This window comes from Hylobates moloch, unplaced genomic scaffold (assembly GCF_009828535.3).
Source record: "Hylobates moloch isolate HMO894 unplaced genomic scaffold, HMol_V3 SCAFFOLD_1, whole genome shotgun sequence".
Taxonomy (NCBI): Eukaryota; Metazoa; Chordata; class Mammalia; order Primates; family Hylobatidae; genus Hylobates; species Hylobates moloch.
Window position 1 is genome coordinate 223523106 of NW_026652276.1, and position 19734 is coordinate 223542839.

Sequence of the window (19734 nt, forward strand, 5' to 3'; positions counted from 1 at the left end):
TCCTGCTTAACTGAAATTGTATACCATTGACAGCAACTCTCCATTTACTCCAATCCCCAGCCCTTGGAAATTACCTTCACCTTTGCTTCCATTACTTTGATTATTTAGGTTCCATCATATAAGCAGAATCATGTGGTATTTGCCTTTCTGTGCCTGGCTTATTCACTTAGTGTAATGTCCTGCGGGTTTATCCACATTGTCATATATGGCTGGATTTTCCTCCTTTTAAATGTTTAAAATACTTCTTTGTATGCATCTAACATGTTTAAGGTCTGAAGTATAAAATGTGTCATATTTGACTGCTTCTATGAAACAGTCTGTCTCATGAATGGCAGTCATTTGCAGAACTGCAAGCACTGAGTATATTGATGCACATTCACAGTTCAATTCTGCTTCATGGAGAAGACTTAGAAAAAATATTAATCTAATCATTTATTATAATTTTATTATACACAAAATAGAAAGCCTTCATTAGGAAAATTTCAATTAATTAGAAATTCAACTCTGCGAAAACATCTTGACATGCAAACGCTGTTCTCATTTTACAGGCAGAGGAACTGGCCCATAGTTCAAATTACTTGACCAAATTAAGTAGGAATAAGGATGCAGTACTGGGGCTCTAACCCTGGTCTATCAAAGCCCTGTATTTTATAGCTATATACTATAATCTATTTCATAACAAATGATGCTTATCTTCAAAAAAATTCAAATGTTATCCCCTAGGTCCCTTTCAGACCTGCTGGCTCTAACAACATCATAGACAGAAATCAGTTTACCCTGGAGAGAGGGGGGCGGGAAACAACTATGAATGGGCGCCATGACATCAAGCCCGACTCCCATTCTAGCACCAGCTCCTCAAGACGTGAGGCCAGTTCTTGACAGATTTGGCTTAGTTTGTTTTCTGTGTTTTTTTTTGTTGTTGTTATTTTTTGTTTGTTTGTTTCTTTATCTATGAAATGAGACTGCTACTGTCCATCTGCAGGGCTGTGTACAAAATTAAATAGAATAAAGTATCTAGCATGTAGCAGAAATCTAGATATTAGGTTGGTGCAAAACTAATTGAGGTTTTTGCCATTACTTTTAGTTACTTTTAATGGCAAGAACTGCAATACTTTTGTACCAACATAATATTTTGATTTCCTTTGACAATCTCAGCCTCTTTCACCATGCCAATGTGCAAAGGCAGATACGGACATATGATACCTAGAAATCTTAGGATGAGGATTCAGAAGTCACAGAAATGGAAATATACGTTTCCTCTGATGATTTATTTGATGACATTAACTAATTAGCTAAAGAATGCAGTATGGATCCCTCTTGAGGCATTTAAAAATCAATGTTATTGATATATAAATTACGCAATGTAAACATTATACATTTTAAATGAACAGATCAGTGATTTTTGAGCAATATATATGTATATGCCCTTATAATCCCTACCCCTATTAAAATGTAAAATATCCCCACCCCTATTAAAATGTAGAATATCTCCAGAAAGTTCCCTCAAACATCTCTGCAATGCCTATCTTAGTCGCAGAAAACCAATGATGTAACTTCTATCACTGGAGAGTAGTTTTGTTCACAAATATTTTTAACGTCAATTTAAAACCCCTATTGATTAATCCTCTTGAATACATAGCTAAATAATGAAGGCAGGGAAGAGTTTCTGGGAGGTTTTATGGTTTTAGAAGGGGTTGAAACCATGAGAGCTACACTGATGCATGGTAGGAGCAATTCTATCTGGAGATGGATGTTATGCCGGAATAACCTCAAAAGGTCTTTTCAGCTGGTAGAAGCTGATTCAACAACATTTATTTATTCATTTTCATTCATTTCTTTTCTTCTCCATTCATTCACTCAAATTATTTAATAATGATATCCTGATAAAAGTTAATTATCTCCAAGGAAATTATTTTGAGCTCCCATAGGACACACATGCAGCTGGTTTTGTGTTCACACACTGAGAATGTTGGGGTCGAGCAAACGGTGGTAATAGTGACTTCGTTGAAAGATGATGTTACATTGGGAGAAACGTTCTTTTAGCCTTAACATGAATGTTTAACTCATAAATCCTGAGCCTTCAGCTGGAATTCATCTTCCTGTTCTGGCCCTGTCCTGGGCACCAGGATCCTGAGCTGTGTGTTTCTGTCTCTTGAACCACAGGCGTCCTGGGCATGCACATGAAACCCACTAATAGGCTTGCTGGATCCCAGCTGTGACTTTCAGCACCAGGTGGCCCTTAGCTGTTACTTTAATTTCTGTGTCCTTCACTACTAAGTGAAGCCCCATAGATGCTGAATGACCAGACCTTGGTCATGCATTGTGCTGAAAGGAAACAAGCACAGGGGGAGGTGAGCAGCATATGAAAAAAAATCATGTATTTACAACCAGTGACATGACTTACTGGCAGGTCCTTTGTTCAAACACTATTAAGAATTTAAAAATCATGACAGCAGAGTGATAAAGCAAGTGTGGGGTCCTTCTGAATGCAGGGCTCTGTACACCGAAGATACAGTTTTTGAGCTCCTTTTCATTTATTACTAAGTTAATGGCAGGAATCCTGAACGAAGGGATATTCCCTATGAGACATGACACCTCAGATAAAACGAGAGCATTCTTCCTTATCTTGAAGTCTGCGCCCTCTCGCCAAGTCCCTCACTCATCAGGACACCTTCGTGCTCACAGGTCTTCAGCAGCACTGGGCGGCCACCATCGTCCACACAGAGAGGGCAGGCAGCAGCGTAAGGTGGTTCTGCCTGCTGTGGTCTCACCCCAGGCACAGAAAGCAAGACTCCTGGATGGAGCTGAAGGTGCTCAGCTGGGCTTGTCAGGAGTCCCATCTGTCAGTGAATTGACAAGAAACAGAGCAAAACGACTCCTGCAATGTTGATGAGCCTGCCCCAGGGATTTGGAAACCTGATAACAGAGAAAACCAATATAGACACAGGACTTTAACAGGATTATGGTCAATTAAGCAAATTAGAAAAGGATACTTGAAGGAGTATTTGGGACACAGGAATCAAGAACACCAGGGAGATGTGAGGATTTTTCCTAAGATTCTAGACTACAGCAATCCACAGATAACTAACACCAGAATATTAATGAGGAATTATATCATTGCAGGAATAAAATTTATATTGAATTACAAACTGCACAAAAGTCAAGAAAAACTTGAAAGGCTTATGTCAGGAAGCATTCTTCCCATCCGAACTTCAGTGATGCATTTATTTTGGATTTGACCCTCTGGGAAAGGGGCATGGCCTCTCTCGACAAGAAGGTTCCGGGGACCAGACAGAGAGAATGAGGTCTCAGAGTGACTTCCTCGAGAGCCCTGTTCCCCTTTCATCAACACACAGACCCGGAAGACCTCTCTGTCCTGTAGCACCTGCCATGAGCATCAGGCTCCTGTGCTGTGTGGCCTTTTCTCTCCTGTGTGCAGGTAAGCCCTGGGCAGGGCCCCTGTGTGGATTTCAAGACCCAGAGCCTTCCCATTGAGACTGCAGCACTGGCTTTGTTCTCCTTCTCTGTAGGTCCAGTGATGGCTGGGATCACCCAGGCCCCAAGATCTCAGATCCTGGCAGTAGGACGGAGCATGACACTGAGATGTACCCAGGATATGGGACATGATGCCATGTACTGGTATAGACGAGATCTAGGACGGGGGCTAAGGCTCATGCATTACTCAAACACTGCGGGCACCACTGGCAAAGGAGAAGTCCCTGATGGTTATAGTGTCTCCAGAGCAAACACAGATGATTCCCCTCTCACGCTGGCATCTGCTGTACCCTCTCGGACATCTGTGTACTTCTGTGCCAGCAGTGACTCCACAGTGCTGCACAGCCATCTCCTCTCTGTACATAAATGCAGGGGAGGCTCTGCCCTCCTCCCCGATCCCGGACTCAACCATGTCCTTGGCAGAGTTCTCAGCACTGGGAATCTTGGAAGCCCAATGGGTGCCGGGCAGTGTGAGCCTCAGTCTGTGCCAGGTGTCTCTGCAGGCAGTCCCAGCCAGGCCTGGACTGGTCCCAGAGCCTCAGACGTCTCTTTTGTTGCTGTCTGGTCTTTCCTCCAAGCTGTCTTTTCGGGATGGGACCAGGGCTTTCCCAGCTCTTACTTTTCTACTCATCATACTGAGTCCGAGGTACCCAGGATGGAACAGGATTTGTATTTCAAATCCGTCTAGACTCCTGTCTCTCTCTGGGGACCACATTGCTTCCTCTCTCCAGGGTTTCCTCCAGTCCCCACTCTCATGTGGTCTCACCTGTAGCCCGTCTTTCCCATCTGAGCAGTCACCCCTGAAGGCTTTGCTGGGCCTCTCTGCACCACCTCCCCTCCCCTTTCTACTGCAGCCATGAGGCTGCCTCTTCTGTGCCTCCTTCCTTTCCATCACAGAGACCTCAAAGGCCATTTCCTCCGCCCTAGGCTAGTGCCTTCCTTTCTGCAGTGGTCAGCTTCTACCTGCACTTTTGATCTCAGCATGATCAGCGCCTCCTACTGGAAGCACTCCCTCAACTCTCAGTTGAGGTCAAATTTCAATTTCCCTCTCATAAGCTCACAGAATCATGTGCCTATTAGTAAAGTTCAGCACAGTTGCAATTTTTCCAACACTTGTCTTATTCCTTTTGTGCTCCGCTTAATTTTAAACTCCATGAAGCTGAAGGCTGAGCTTGCTACATTCACCACCAGCAGTGCCTGGCAGGCAGGGAGTCCTCATTCATTTCACAAAGAATGGATGAGTGAGTGACGTGAGTGAGTGATGAGTGGGTGAATGAACCAATAACAGGAACACACTAGATTCATTGTACCCTGGCAGAGGTCTAGAGTTAACTTTGCCTGAGATGCTCTGCTATGAGCTCATCAAGGAGCACTCACTGGTGGAACAAGCATAGGACCATGCGCCGTGCAAGCCAGTTTGTCAGTCTGGGAATTTCCAGTTTAAAATATGATGCGTTCTTCAAGCTGAATGAGGGTAAACTCTCTGTATATAATTCTAATATCTAAGCTATTTCTTAAAGTTTTGGGTTAGGAACAACAACAACAAAAAAAACCCCTGAAGAGGGGACATTTGTAGATTTAGGATTTTAAAAATATATTTACATTATTTTCCCTTGGAAGAACAGGATGGGAACAGCCTCATAGTTGCTAATTTGTGGAGAAGGTATCATGTAAAAGTAAGAGAAAATCAGAATTGTGTTCTAGAGGGTACATTGTGGCTGTCCTGAGAGCATGTTCCCCAGGAACCTAAACCATGAGAGTGTTCAGGAACCCAGAGTGCAACAGACAATTCTTGGCCCCGTGAATTTGGCGGTAGGACTGGAGACAGCTGGAAAAACTATGAAGTCTTGAAGGTCTTCACTCTCAATGCAGGCCTCTCTTGAATGCCACAGATTAATGTCAGATAAATATGCTTCTACTATTAAGACTATTAAAACAAGAACCAATGAAGACAAGTGATCAGAAACAATAAGCAATTGAAGTGTATGAAGACAAGAAATTTTTACCATTAAAAGATATGAAAGTTTGTAGAACTATATTTAAAGGAAATTGAAATGTGAACAAGAAAAAAGAGACTGTCAGAAACCATCAAGGTAACATTAAAAATAATCAAATTCAATAGAGAAATGATTAAGATTATCACTGAAAACCAAATGGAAATGAAAAAAAGATGAAATGCTTCTAAGAGATTATTAGTGATGTCAAGGACAGAGCTGAAGAAGTTACATAGAATGCAGCACCGAAAATTAAATATGTAACCTCAGAGAGAGCTTAACGTTGGTTTCCAGCATAGTCGAATATATAATTGTTAATTATATATGTTTATTTTTATATATAAATATATATATTATATAAAATATATATTTCCCATTTTTCTTATAGACAATTGAAGTTTCAGAAAAAGAAAGTAGAGGGAATAAGTGATTGTGATGAGACGTTAGCCAAGAATTTTCCAGAGGTGTTTCAGGACCTAAACTCTCAATTTCAAGAATTCAAATGAATATGAAATAAGATAAATGTTTATATTATAATGAGATTGTGGAACATAAGTGACAAATAGATGATTCTAAAAATAGTCAAAATGAAACGGTAAATCTCTCCTAGTGGAATAGACTGAAAAGATCAATGAAAGTCAAGAAAGAGGATCAGAAATAACCATTTAGTCAGAATTATAATCCTCATTCATTAAACACTGAGATGGAGGAAAATATATTTACAAGTGGAAAAATAAAAAAAAAAAGACTATGAGTTTTCCAATAAGGTCTCTTTTCTGAATTATAGTCAACAAAGGTGGGAAGTGGTCCCAGAAGAAAGGCATGAGGTGCAGCTTGTGAGGGAACCCATGTGTTGGGGCAGCCCCGTTGGGCACGTGTGACTGGGGGAATGGAGGAGGCTGGGGCATCAATGGGGATGGCATAGGGGACCCTGACTTGCAAGAAAGACAATGAGCTCATCCCTTGGTGCCTTGTGTTGGGGGCGCTGTTGACACATCCTAGAGAACATGCCCAGCAGACAGAGGAGCGCCTGTGTGGTGAGGAGATAAACTCAGAGATGCAGCGTGAAGCCTCCAGCTCCAGACAGCTCTGGAGCACAAAGTGAAGACCGATCCACCGATGTTGTTTAAAAGGAGCTAACAAATATCTAAAGCAGTCATCCAAGTGTGTTCTAATAGAAATCCTGTGTTCCTGAGGTTGTGGGGATTGAGAGAGGAAGTGATGTCACTGTGGGTACTGTTCTGTGTCAGGACAAGGACGTCCCTCCTCCTCTGCTCCTGCTCACAGTGACACTGATCGGGTAAAGCTCCCATCCTGCCCTGACTTTGTCATGGGCACCAGCCTCCTCTGCTGGGCAGCCCTGTGCCTCCTGGGGGCAGGTGAGTCCTCAGACACCAACCAGTCTCATTGTGTGTGTGTGTGTGTGTGTGTGTGTGTGTGTGTGTGTGTGTGTGTGTGTGGTGTGTGTGTGTGTGTGTGTGTGTGTGTGTGTGTGTGTGTGTGTGTGATGAGTACAACTGTTTTCCTCATTCTGTTCTCAACTTGTGTCTCCACAGATCATACAGGTGCTGGAGTCTCCCAGACCCCCAGTAACAAGGTCACAGAGAAGGGAAAGGATGTAGAGCTCAGGTGTGATCCAATTTCAGGTCATACTGCCCTTTACTGGTACCGACAGAGCCTGGGGCAGGGCCCAGAGTTTCTGATTTATTTCCAAGGCAAGGATGCACCAGATGACTCGAGGCTGCCCAATGATCGGTTCTCTGCAGTGAGGCCTGAGGGATCCATCTCTACTCTGAAGATCCAGCGCACAGAACAGGGGGACTCAGCCGTGTATCTCTGTGCCAGCAGCTTAACCACAGCATGACACAATCGCCTCCTTCCTGCTCATAAACCTCCTCCTCTCTCTCCTTGCTTCCTTATGATACTGTTTTGCACCAGGGCATCCTCATCTCATCACTCCACTGCCTCTTCCAGAATCACTGCTTGCATGTCCGCTGCTCAGATCAGCGGATGTGCGTTGTACACGTTAATCATTTTCTGTGGAAGGCCCTTTGCTGGTCTTCATTATCCATCTTTATTTTCCACATTGGATACTGCTCCCTTCAAGATTACTTGTTGCCTACAAGAGATCCTACTTTTTACATTCAAATTTTACTTTTTATTAATATGTATTTGATGCCATCTTAAAGGCAATCTCATTATTGTCCCAATCTTTTGCTAATCTTTATGTTAATGGTAACATTGATTGTTATTTTGGGGGACATGTATTTCATCTTTGGTAATGAAATGAAATAACTATGCACTTCAATTCCTGTATGTTCTTCCTACTTTAGAGTAAATCCAATTTTCTTCCATTCCTCCCATTCTATCACGCTCCCTTTATATGATAGTTCTAAGGGAGAAAATATTAATTAGACTCTAACTGCAGCTATGTGATGAGTTATTTAGAATGAGGGTGGGATATTAAGCTTTGAGTAAAGCAATAGTCAGGGTTAGAACTAGTGTTGGAATCAGGGTTTAGGGAAGTTGCTCATAAAACCTGCAGGATGACACTTCTGGAATAGTCTCCCTGCTCACTCTGCAGACACTTCCCAGCATCCCTTGGGCCATTGCAGAAGCAATGAAGAAACTTCACTTATTGGCCACAAGACGGCACTGTGGTCCACTGGGATCTAAGGGACTCTGGGGAGAGCCTGGGAGAGCAGCCTAGGAAGGGAAAGGTTAAGAAAAATTAGGGCTGGAATCCAATATTATGCAGATATTGCAGCAGTTTCAGTTATTGCTAGGCTACCTAGAGCTATGCAAGATGCAGGAAATACCTCTAATCTTTAATGAGATCCACAGTTGAAGAATTTAGGCCTGGCAGCCTTGGTGTCAAGCGCAGGTGCAGACAGAGGAGCAACTGCCTCAAAGCAACATGGGAAAGCTAGGGTGGGCTGTGTCCTAAGCTCAGTATATCTCTGCTGTACCCCATCTTCCCTGTGGGTGTCGCCGGGCAACAACCTTCATGAGAGGAGGTGGATCCTGCCTCAGACCAGTCAGAACGCCCTGGACCAGCTGGACTCCATAGGCATGGAGGATGACACCACAGGCCCACCAGACTATTCCCTAGAAAGCAGCCTCCGAGCCCCAGCTCACAGTCCTGAGGATCACTGCACTTAGCTGGGACAGCCCCTCCTCACTCTGACCCTACCGTGAACTCCAAACTCTTCTGTGCGACCCTTTTTCTCCTGGGAGCAGATAAATTCTGGAAACAGCTGCAAAACCCTGTCATGGGTTTGCAATGTCTGGGCTCCAAGCCTTTTTTCCCCTTTCCTCTGCAGAGTCCCCCTATTTCTTAAGTCTTGTCTTCACTTTCTGTCTGCGTCTCCAGCAGGCTCTGTTGATGCTGGGATCACCCAGACGCCAAGATACCACATTATACAGAAGAAAAAGAGAAGCTCCTGGAATGTGCTCAGGTTAGGAACAGTGTTCTGATATCAACAAGACCCAAGACAGGGGCTGAAGCTGATCCACTATTCAGGTAGTGGTCACAGCAGGACCAAAGTTGATGTCACAGAGGGGTACAGTGTCTCTTGAAACAAGCTTGAGCATTTCCCCCAACCCTGGCCTCCACCAGCACCAGCCAGAACTATCTGTACCTCTGTGGCAGCGCATCCACAGCCCTGCACAGCCAGCTGCTCTCTGCACAAAAAGGGCAGTCACAGGCTGGAGGTGGGCACTCCTTACGGAAGCCCTTGTCTCAACCAGACGAAAAAGCTGCCCTTTCTGAAGCTCTTCCCAGGCTTCCCAGCAATGGGATCTCATTCTATGTGTGCTCCTGCAGCATAAAACTTAGAGTCAGCTGGGTCTATCACTGCAGTGCGGATGTGTAAGTGCAAACAACAAAATGTTATTTTGCTCAATTTGGAATATTCTGGTAACTGTGCAAAGGAACGGTAGCTTCCAACAAGAAATTCATATTTCACTTTCTTTTCAGGGGAGAAGAAAAAAGCAGAAAGCAGCTGGGGAGCTTTAGCCTGCTTGAGTGATCTGGGATTCTCAAGTAGCAGGCGTAACATCGCCTTGGCTTTGGTTCCTTTGGATACCAAGCACGTGTTCTGTGGAGGACCAGAAAATCCGATTTTTTTGTCATAAAGTTATAAACACACAAGAGAACAATCCACTTAGGGGGAATGTTAATAGATGCAACAAACTCTGCCATTAGACCTGAAGATAATCAGCTAGTGGAATTATCAAAAAGAGATTGTAAGACTCTTAATAAGTACCTGTTTGAGCTCCTCTGAGGATAGAGGAAGGAAGGAATTTAATTCTTACCATCACTGTGGCTTGGATTAGAATCCATGAGTTCCTTAACTTGTTTTTCTTGTAAAATATAAAATAATATAGAACACACATTTTATTTTCCTCTAGCCTGTAGTCCTCTTTAGCACCTACAGGGAGAGGCGCATATCCCGGTGCAAAAGGGAGCAGGTTGCTTGCTTGGCAAAAAAATGAATTCACCAATTGGCCAGTCTGCTGAAAGTCAAAATGAAAGGCTAATATATGAGACTGAAGACAGTTCATGGTTCTTGGTATGACTTCAACAGCGAGTGAGCATTTTTTTCTTTGTCTATAGCATTCTTTCAGCCATTGATCCTCAGCTGTGTCTTAGCCTCTTATCAGTCCAGCTCATTTCGATACTAAATTTGATTGTTGTGTATCTCAGCAAGAAGCACGTCTCACATTCTCCATATTTTATGTGGTCATGAGTGTGTTCCTGTCTTATTTTATGTAATGCATTTCTAAATTGGACTGTACAGAATACAAACATCTATTTGTATATGACTCTCATCTTTTATGGGGATAGGTCAGAATAGGTGAGCGTACACCTTGATTCTCTGCTGGAATCTCTTTGGATTCTATGTCCTGTGTCACATGGTTTATTTTCATATGCATATTTCTCATGGTTCTCCTGACTCTTTTAGCAATGCTCATTGCAGGATGTTAGAAATTGTATTACTTCTAATGGCAGAATGTTAGAAATTGTGTTGACTCTTACGGCAAAATAAAATACCAGGACTTGCTTTTCCATTGCTGTGTCTATTAGTTGTGGTCCTGGAGATATCAAGGAGGGACAAAAGGAGTATTTGCAAAGGTGTGGCAGGGTTAAGGGAACCCAGTAAGAGACGCAGAAGTAGCCTAGGAATAGCAGAATCTGTGGCTCTTATTCACATTGGCCTGAAATAAGTAGGAGGGGATGTGGATCCCAAAGCATCTGGTACTGTAGCTTTAAGGCAAGGCTGCCTAGCTGCCTATAAGGTGCTGTGGCCTTTGGTAGGGAAAAGTAAGCAATATAGAATAATGAAGCAAGAGGAGAGCCAGGGCATAGATAAATCAGAACAAGTAGTGACCCTACCTCCCTCTACTCTCCTGCCATTGTCTCCCATTAGCCAAATTCACTCTGGAGTTAGAGAAGAAGGGAGCCAGTTAATGTAATACACTGGGGTCAGCCTCTGAAGGCAGGGTGGATCTGGAGAAATTAACATAAATTACCCAGATCACTACGCATAAGATGGCCTTGAGGGTGCTGAATCCTAACTGGCTGGCTAGGTCTATGCTGTGAGCTGATGAAGACCTAGTATTATTTCTGGGGAATCTGTACTCTTAATAATTTATAGACAACCCAGGTCTGCTTCGGATCTGATCAGATAGACTAAATCTTGGGGACTTTGCACCACTGGCCACTCAAGGGAGGGGCTGGAAATATTTTCTGTGGACAAAAAAAATAGAACTAGAAAATTTGGTTGAATCTGGGGTCAGAGAGACGACCTTAGGACAGCCAGGGAGGGCTGGAACAGGAAGGTTTAATCACAGGCTCCTCACCCTCCGCTGATGGGCATGTGTGTGAGCTCCAGCATGGAGCACCGCAGCACTAGGTGGGAGGAGGGTGAGAGGGCAGTGGGGCAGCCTGGGAGCTGGAGCAGCATAGGCAGAGGAACAACTGTCTCATCACAGAAGCTTCTGCCTTCACCCAACCCTTCTGCTCGGTAAGACAGGGAGGGAGTTCAGGTTGTAGGGAGCACTGGACCTCAGGATGCCTTTAGGGGGAGGACACAGGACAGTGACATCACAGGATACCCCTCCCATCAGGAAAATCGAGGACCAGAACTCACTCAGCTCTTCCCCAGGAGAACCAGGCCCTGAATCAGATGCAGTGCTGCCTGCCCCACTGTGCCATGGGCCCCGGGCTCCTCTGCTGGGTGCTGCTTTGTCTCCTGGGAGCAGGTGAGTCCTGTGCAGAGGACAGCAGCCCCATTCTCAGCTTTCCCACCCCTGTGTCCTCCACTTTACATTGGGGAGGACCTCCAGGCTGTCTCCTGAGCTCATCCTCCATCTGCTTTTCCCACAGGCCCAGTGGAGGCTGGCGTCACCCAAAGTCCCACGCACCTGATCGAAACGAGAGGACAGCAAGTGACTCTGAGATGCTCTTCTATCTCTGGGCACACCAGTGTGTCCTGGTACCAACAGGTCCTGGGTCAGGGGCCCCAGTTTATCTTCGAATATGTTAATGAGTTAAGGAGATCAGAAGGAAACTTCCCTAATCGATTCTCAGGTCGCCAGTTCCGTGACTATCACTCCGAGATGAATGTGAGTGCCTTGGAGCTGGGGGACTCGGCCCTGTATCTCTGTGCCAGCAGCTTGGCACAGCCCTGCAGAGTCACTGGAACTCTGTGCACTAATCTCTCTGCTTCCGTGTGTGGCAGTCTCAGACCAGACAGCTGTGAGAACCTGGGGCCTTCAGGGGGAAAGAAAAACAATTTCAGGACTCTGAACAAGACTGGCGGAAACAAGGCCAGGAGGATCTGCTCAGAGGATGGTGCTGCCTCAGGAGGTTCACGGCAAAATCACTTTCTTTGTCGGATGCTGTACACTATAGTGATAGAGTAGCTGGCACTCTCCTTTTTAGAAAAAGAAATTCATTTTGGTGTCAGGATTGTTCGACAGATGTGTAGTATAGAAGGTAAAATCTCAAGGGTTTGCTTTATATAATTAAGGGAGAAGAAATTGATATTTGGTTTGGAGAAATTTGAGGAGAGAGAACATGATTAAAGATTATTAAAAAAAAAGGCTGGGTGCGGTGGCTCACGCTTGTAATCCCAGCACTTTGGGAGGCCGAGGCGGGCGGATCACGAGGTCAGGAGATGGAGATCACGGTGAAACCCCGTCTCTACTAAAAATACAAAAAATTAGCCGGGCGTGGTGACGGGCGCCTGTAGTCCCAGCTACTCGGAGAGGCTGAGGCAGGAGAATGGCGTGAACCCGGGAGGCGGAGCTTGCAGTGAGCCGAGATTGCGCCACTGCACTCCAGCCTGGGCGACAGAGCGGGACTCCGTCTCAAAAAAAAAAAAAAAAAAGAAAGATTATTAAAAAAATAGAAGTAGAGCTACCAGATGATAAAAAATTGTGTTCTCTGCAACATAATCTGTCAAAGTTTTCAATTGCTAGAAAATATGCAGCAAGGCCTTGTAGCAACTGGCATCACCCCGAAGCCCGTCTAGGATGGTCATCACCACGTAGCCAGTTGCCCCGTGGGAGGGCCCTGGAGCTGGTTCCAATGTCTTCCTTCTGGACTTAGATCTCAATTCTCAAAACAGACGAATTCATTTTACTGCTGATGGTAAACAGATAAAGGCTCTCCCATTTCCCCAAAGACACATTCTGCTTCCCTTGTATCTCTTTCTGACACTCACCGCCCAGATCCATTTCCTTCTGTGATCAAACGCTTCTTTGAATATTTCCTAAAACTGTGCAGCATTTACATTCTCTGCATTTGTGCTCAGTATTCCCATGGCCTGGAAGGACCTTCTGTCTCCCAAGAAACAGCCAGACCCTGCTTATCGGTCAAGGATGGGCTCAACACCTCCTTTCCTCTTCACTTCTTACCATGACATTACCCAGCATTGTACTATACCACCATCTTTATTATTTTCATAGGAAAAGCCAAGTATTAATTAAATATGTAATGAATATTGTTCGATGTTGTGAAATGTATGTTAATTCCTGCTTATATAGAGTTCTGGAATATTATTACTTTTATTAATGTGAGGGATATTATTAACCACTAACTATTTCCTGTTTAGACATCAAAGTCACTTCTGCGTAGTGATAGCAAATGTGAGAACCAACTGAATCTGTTTGAACTACAGCTGGCAGTGTTATTCATTTCAGAATTTTTATAATTTAGAAGTAAATTTTTAAAATCTAGAAACCCTTTGTAAAATGCACTATCTAAAATTTAGTAATAACGAATCTAAGTACAACAAATGAAAACATATGGGTGTAATTAACCCGGATTAGCTGTGGAATACAGGGTTTCCAGGCTGGGTCTCCTTGATATCATCACACTGTTTAATCATACGGCCTTTATAATTCTGGCTGGTCTCTACCATCTTAACATATTATTTGCAATTATGTAACAATTGTTTATTTTGTAATCAAAATGTCGGTTCATGTGTCCTTTGACTCCATTGGCGAAGGGTGGATTTGAAAATCAACCCTAAATTGCCTCTTCTGGGAAAGCATGGAGGGGGTGTGTAAGAGGGTTGAGGTGGCAGGAGTAGGGGCATCTCTGTTTCTGATTTGGACAATTTGAGCATATCACGCCAGAAGGTAGGAATCCATGAGACTGTAGACTGTTGGCCACTTGGAGGCGCTGTGGCTCCACAATGCTGCAGAGAACTCAGTGGAGGGTTGGGAGAGTGGCCAAGAGAGGAGGCCTGAAGGGGATGCCTGGCTTCCTGCTGGCATCAGCGGGGTGGATGGAATTCCGTGAGTGGGGCCTGGACTTGTAGAGTTAAGCACAAACTCTCATTGCCTTGGAAGAATTGGGGTGCCAGAGGCCTCAGTTTGCATCAAGGAGGGAGTGTCTCTGCTGCTGCACGAGCAGTGGAGGGTGAAGGGGCTGGGGTGGCAAGGGCTGGGGAATCAGTGTCAGGGCAGGGACGGGGGGGCAGAGGAAAGTAAGGTGTGATGTGGGTATGTTGGGACTGTGTTCAGTCCTCCTCACCTTTAGCTTCTGGCCTGTGCAAGGCAGGAATAGTACACGGAGTAGCAGAACCTGAGGCCTGCCAAAGAGTACAGTGGGCTGGAGTGGCCTGCAGGGGAAAGTATGTCAGTGCGGTGACATCACAGGCCAATGCTCCTATCAGGAAGAAGGGAGCTTGGGAACTGCAGAATGCTTACTACAGAGACACCAGCCCCAAGCTAGGAGATCCTGCCATGGACTTCAGGCTCCTCTGCTGTGTGGCCTTTTGTCTCCTGGGAGCAGGTGAGTCCTGGGGCACAGCTTGAAAGTCTCCGATCTTCATTTCCTGTCCCTGAAGTGCATGCAGGCCGATGATGGCTTCAGCAGGAGGCTTTCTTCTGTGCCTTATGCTTAACTTTTGTCTTCTGACACACAGGCCCAGTGGATTCTGGAGTCACACAAACCCCAAAGCACCTGATCACAGCAACTGGACAACGAGTGACGCTGAGATGCTCCCCTAGGTCTGGAGACCTCTCTGTGTACTGGTACCAACAGAGCTTGGACCAGGGCCTCCAGTTCCTCATTCAGTATTATAATGGGGAAGAGAGAGAAAGAGGAAACATTCTTGAACGATTCTCAGCACAACAGTTCCCTGACTTGCACTCTGAGCTAAACCTGAGCTCTCTGGAGCTGGGGGATTCGGCTTTGTATTTCTGTGCCAGCAGCATAGCACAGCCCTGCTTGAGCATCAGCCTTCTGTGCAATAACATTCCTGCCCCACTCAGGAAGTGACGGTGAGGGGAGGGCTGCCAGCCAGAGGGGCTCAGGCCCTGGAGAGTGGACAGGCCTTTCCCAGGCACTCTCTGGTGCTTCTGTATGTGATCTGGTTTAATGCTCACTGAAACCGTGTAAGCGAAGTATTATTTTACCTGTTCATGTATCTGAGGGACAGCAGATGTCCTGGGGCTCATATTTAATAGCTAGCTGAAGTCTGTTTTTTCAACACCTCTGCACTGTCCCTCCTCACTCCGGAGATCTGTCCTTTTACCTGGTGTCCCCTTTTCGTGTCCCCAAGAGCAGGATGCTAAGGTCATGCATGAAACTGTGATCATGGTAACTTCTTCCCTGACAAGTGCAATGGACACATGATTTCCAGGCAAAACATATCCATTTACTCTTTATTGTGATTAAAGAAAAAAGAAGAAAGAAAAGAAAGGTGCTTTTCTGCTCTGTAGCCCTCCTATGGGCAAGGCCAGGTCATCTCTTTTACGGAGACTGTATGAGGAGGGAGCTTTCCTAGGTACAAAACAAACAGCAGGAAATGTTTTTTATGGGGCGTGTGGTCTTCCTGTGCCGGATGCAATCTGCCATCAGGGAAAGGACATGAAAAATTGTTATTCATTAGTTAATATTTTTTATTCTTTTTTTTTTTTTTTTTGAGGCAGAGTTTCACTCTTGTTGCCCAGGCTGGAGTATAGTGGTGCTATCTCGGCTCACTGCAACCTCCGCCTCCTGAGTTCAAGCGATTCTCCTGCCTCAGCCTCCCAGGCGGCCTCCACCACACCTGGCCAGTTTTGTGTTTTTAGTAGAGATGGGGTTTCTCCATGTTGGCCAGGCTGGTCTCAAACTCCCAATCTCAGGTGATCCGCCTGCCTTGGCCTCCCAATGTGCTGGGACTACAGGCGTGAGCCATAGGGCCAGGCGCATTTTTTATTCTTTACCAATAAATCTTTTCAGGCATCCTACTTTGTAAAAGGGATTATATCACATGAAATATACAATGAAAAAAAGATAATTGGAAAAAGGGGAAACTTTTAAAAAATGAAGAAAAGGGTGTTTCTTGCATTTGAGGGTTTCAAGGTCTGCAATTTTTGGTATATTCTAATTAGTTTACTCAGTTTCTGATTTATACGAATTTCCTCTTTCTTCTGTTTCTCTCTTTGGCTACCTACACCCTTTTGCCAGATTTTTTAAAGTTTTCAGTAACAATATTTAACATGAGAGCTACCCTTTTTATAGACTTATAAGTGCACAATACGGTTTTATAATCATGATATAATCATAATGTTGTTCAGCAGATCTCTAGATCTTATTCATCTTGCATGATTGAAATTTTATACCCATTGGCAGCGACTCCCCATTTACCCCATTCCCCAGACCCTGGCCACTACCATTCTAGTCTTTGCTTCCATGAGTTGGACTATTTTAGATAACTCATGTAAATGACATTATGCAGATTTTTGTCTTTTTGTGATTCGCTTATCTCATTTAGCCTAATGTCCTACCAAGTATAGTGGTGACAGTTTTACTTCTATTTTCCAAAGTTCACACAAATAGCTCGTTGACCAACTGTAACCCAGAATCATAAAGATAAAGGCATTCTTATATAACTTCTTGTCCTGGCTAAGTTGAATTAACACAACCCGGCACAGGATGGATTCTCCCAGGTTGAGGCATCTGGTCACATACCTGTTTCAAACTACCGTGGTCCCCAGGCTCCACTTTTGGGGGCACCACTGCTGCCCAGGTGAATGTGGACACAACTTAGGTGTCTCTGTCCTAGATTTCCCAGGCCCCAGCTACTGGCTTTTCTTTTAACCTGTGCCTGCAGTCTCCCTCCACTCAGACCCAGGGCTCTGCCTCCTGCTCCCATCTCCTTCCTGAACTTCCGCCCTGCTGCAGTTGCATGGGTATCAGGGCCCCTGGTCAAAGTGCGGCAACCCACGGAGGCAGTGGGAAGGAAGCTCACCTCTAGCTCCCTTCCAGGGCCCAGTTCTGTTAAACCCCAAACAAGTGCTCTGGTCTCCCTTTGGGCTCCACAGTAGGAGAAATGTGCTTCATGGATTCATAGGTGACCCCTAGCTCAGTAATCTCATGACAAACTCAAAGTGAAGTGCTCAGAGCTGAGGGACTAGCTCTGCATTTCTCTGATAAGGGTAAGAACACAGTGCTGTAGAGATGCCTTCTTCCCTGTGCAGACCTGGCCCTAAACAGGAAAAACCAGACAGGGTAAAAGTGCCCAAATATGTCCGAGAAGACTGAAAGAAAATTTCCTAAGAAAATCCTTCTCCTGACTTCACTCAGTTCCCAGTAAGACACACTTATTGGGCAGGTTACCTGAGGTCAGGAGTTCCAGACCAACCTGGCCAACATATTGTGAAACGCTGTTTCTTCCAAAAAAACAGAAAATTACAAAAATTAGCTGCTCATGGTGGCACATACCTGTGGGAAGCTGAGGCAGGAGAATTACTTAAACCCAGGAGGCAGAGGTTGCTGTGAGCTGAGATCTCGTCACTGCACTCCAGCCTGGGTGACAGAGCAAGACTACATCTCTAAAAAAAAAAAAAAGAGTTTTGTCCTCTGACTACCAGGTCTATCTAGATATCTAGGCAGATTTAATTTATGATTAATTTGACCTCTTAATCCCATTAAGTGGAGAATGAAGAGCGTATGGTTTCAATGTAAAGTATATTTATTTTATTTTTAATGAGTTGGAACTAAGTAGTAAACTGAGGATATCACTCCATTACAGTCTTAAAACAACTCATGGTAAAACAAATCTCTTTACTAGGACTTTCTTTTTCACATTTTAGTTCCTAGTTACCCAGAGTCCAGAATAGTTAAGAGTTGAAGAGTATCTCTATGACTGAGATGGTCTGCGGGGGTTTATAAACGAGCATTCACTTGTTGAACAAGCCTAGGACCACTCTTTATGGAAGTCAGTGTGTCAGCTGGTCTGGGAATTTTTAGATTAAAATATGGTATGTTCGTTAACTTGAATAAGTATAAAGTCTACAAATATAATTTGCATATATAGGCTAGTGCCTGAAGATTTGGGTAGGACAAAAAGGAAAGAAGAGATAATATTTGCAGATTTAGGAAGTTTCATTATATAAAACTTCAAGGGCTCAGGGGCTCTAATTTGTGGAGATAGTCAAATGAAAAAGAATTAGAAAATCAGAACTCTCTTCTGGAGCCTACATTGGGGTTGTCCTGAGAAAAGATTATGATATGAGGAACATAATCCATGGTGTGCTTAGCAGCCCAGAGTGTAGTAGACAGTTCTTGACTCATGCATTTGGGGGTGAGACTAGAGACACTTGTGGAAGGTGTGGGCTGTTGAGGCTGTGCTATAGCCTCTCCAAAACCCCAGAGATGAATGTCAGACAAATATACTGCCACTATGAAGAATATTAAAACAAAAAAACCATGAGGAAAAGTTAGCAGAATTCATAAATACTCGCAATAGGCAGCCTGAAGTTTTAAATTTTAGCATCATGACATATGAAAGTTTGAAGAGCTATAGTTAAATGCATACAAAAGAGAATTGAAACCTGAACAAGAAAAAAGAGACTCTCAGAAACCATTAATAACTTTTTTAAAAGCATTAAATGGGATGTCTAGAAGTGATCCCTAAAATGACTGAAAGAAAGCAGATAAATTGAAGAGCAGATTAGATGCTCATTGAAGAGATTATTATTGATTTCAAAGACAAATCTGAAGAAGTTACCCAGAACACCACCAAAAATTAAGTGTATAATATGAAACAGAAAGGAAGCAACAGAGAAGAAACAATGCAGGTTTCATTTATATTCGAATATATGTAACATTTCGTAAGAATTTCCCCTTTATTCTTATATGTCATTGAAGTGTCAGAGAAAGAAAATAAGGAGAACGATATGAGGCGATTTTGTGTGTGATGCTAGCTGAGAAATTTCCAGAGACAACTAAAGACCTAAAACCTGAGTTTCAAGAATTCAAATAAATCCCAGGTTAAATAGTTACCTCAGTGTTAAAATAGAAGAATATGAATGATGAAGACACAATTTTTAAAGCAGTCCAAGAAAGATAAATATCTCACAAAGGAATAGACTGAGACCAACAGGAATAGTGAAGAAAGGGAGTTAAAAATATCTATAAATGCAGATTATAGTCCTCATTCATCAAAGAGACAAGGAGACCTCGGCAGTTCATATTCTGACCCCTTGGGGTGGTGACCTGAAATATATTTGGCCGAGTGTTCTCATTTGTAAACTGAATTCAATTTGCAGAGATTTTTTTTTTTTTTTTTTTTGAGATAGAGTCTCGCTCTGTCGCCAGGCTGGAGTTCAGTGGCGCGATCTCAGCTCACTGCAACCTCCGCCTCCTGGGTTCAAGCAATTCTCCTGCCTTAGCCTCCCAAGTAGCTGGGACTAAAGGCACACACCACCAAGCCCAGCTAATGTTTGTATTTTTAGT

At 44.0% G+C, this 19734-nt stretch overlaps 4 gene segments (V, D, J or C); all 4 read left to right on the plus strand.

Moving 5' to 3' along the window:
- The first annotated feature begins 3375 nt into the window (after positions 1–3375).
- LOC116812490 (T cell receptor beta variable 6-4-like) lies at positions 3376–9626 on the plus strand. The segment is given in 3 exon segments: positions 3376–3439; positions 3531–3829; positions 9432–9626. Coding segments are annotated over 3 exon segments (543 nt in total).
- On the plus strand, positions 6790–7797 carry LOC116814451 (probable non-functional T cell receptor beta variable 7-3). The segment is given in 2 exon segments: positions 6790–6868; positions 7046–7797. Coding segments are annotated over 2 exon segments (357 nt in total).
- A 2081-nt stretch (positions 9627–11707) lies between the features above and the next one.
- On the plus strand, positions 11708–12562 carry LOC116812496 (probable non-functional T cell receptor beta variable 5-3). The segment is given in 3 exon segments: positions 11708–11756; positions 11881–12119; positions 12236–12562. Coding segments are annotated over 3 exon segments (309 nt in total).
- A 2161-nt stretch (positions 12563–14723) lies between these two features.
- LOC116812500 (T cell receptor beta variable 9-like) lies at positions 14724–15288 on the plus strand. The segment is given in 2 exon segments: positions 14724–14799; positions 14933–15288. Coding segments are annotated over 2 exon segments (405 nt in total).
- Positions 15289–19734: the final 4446 nt, after the last annotated feature.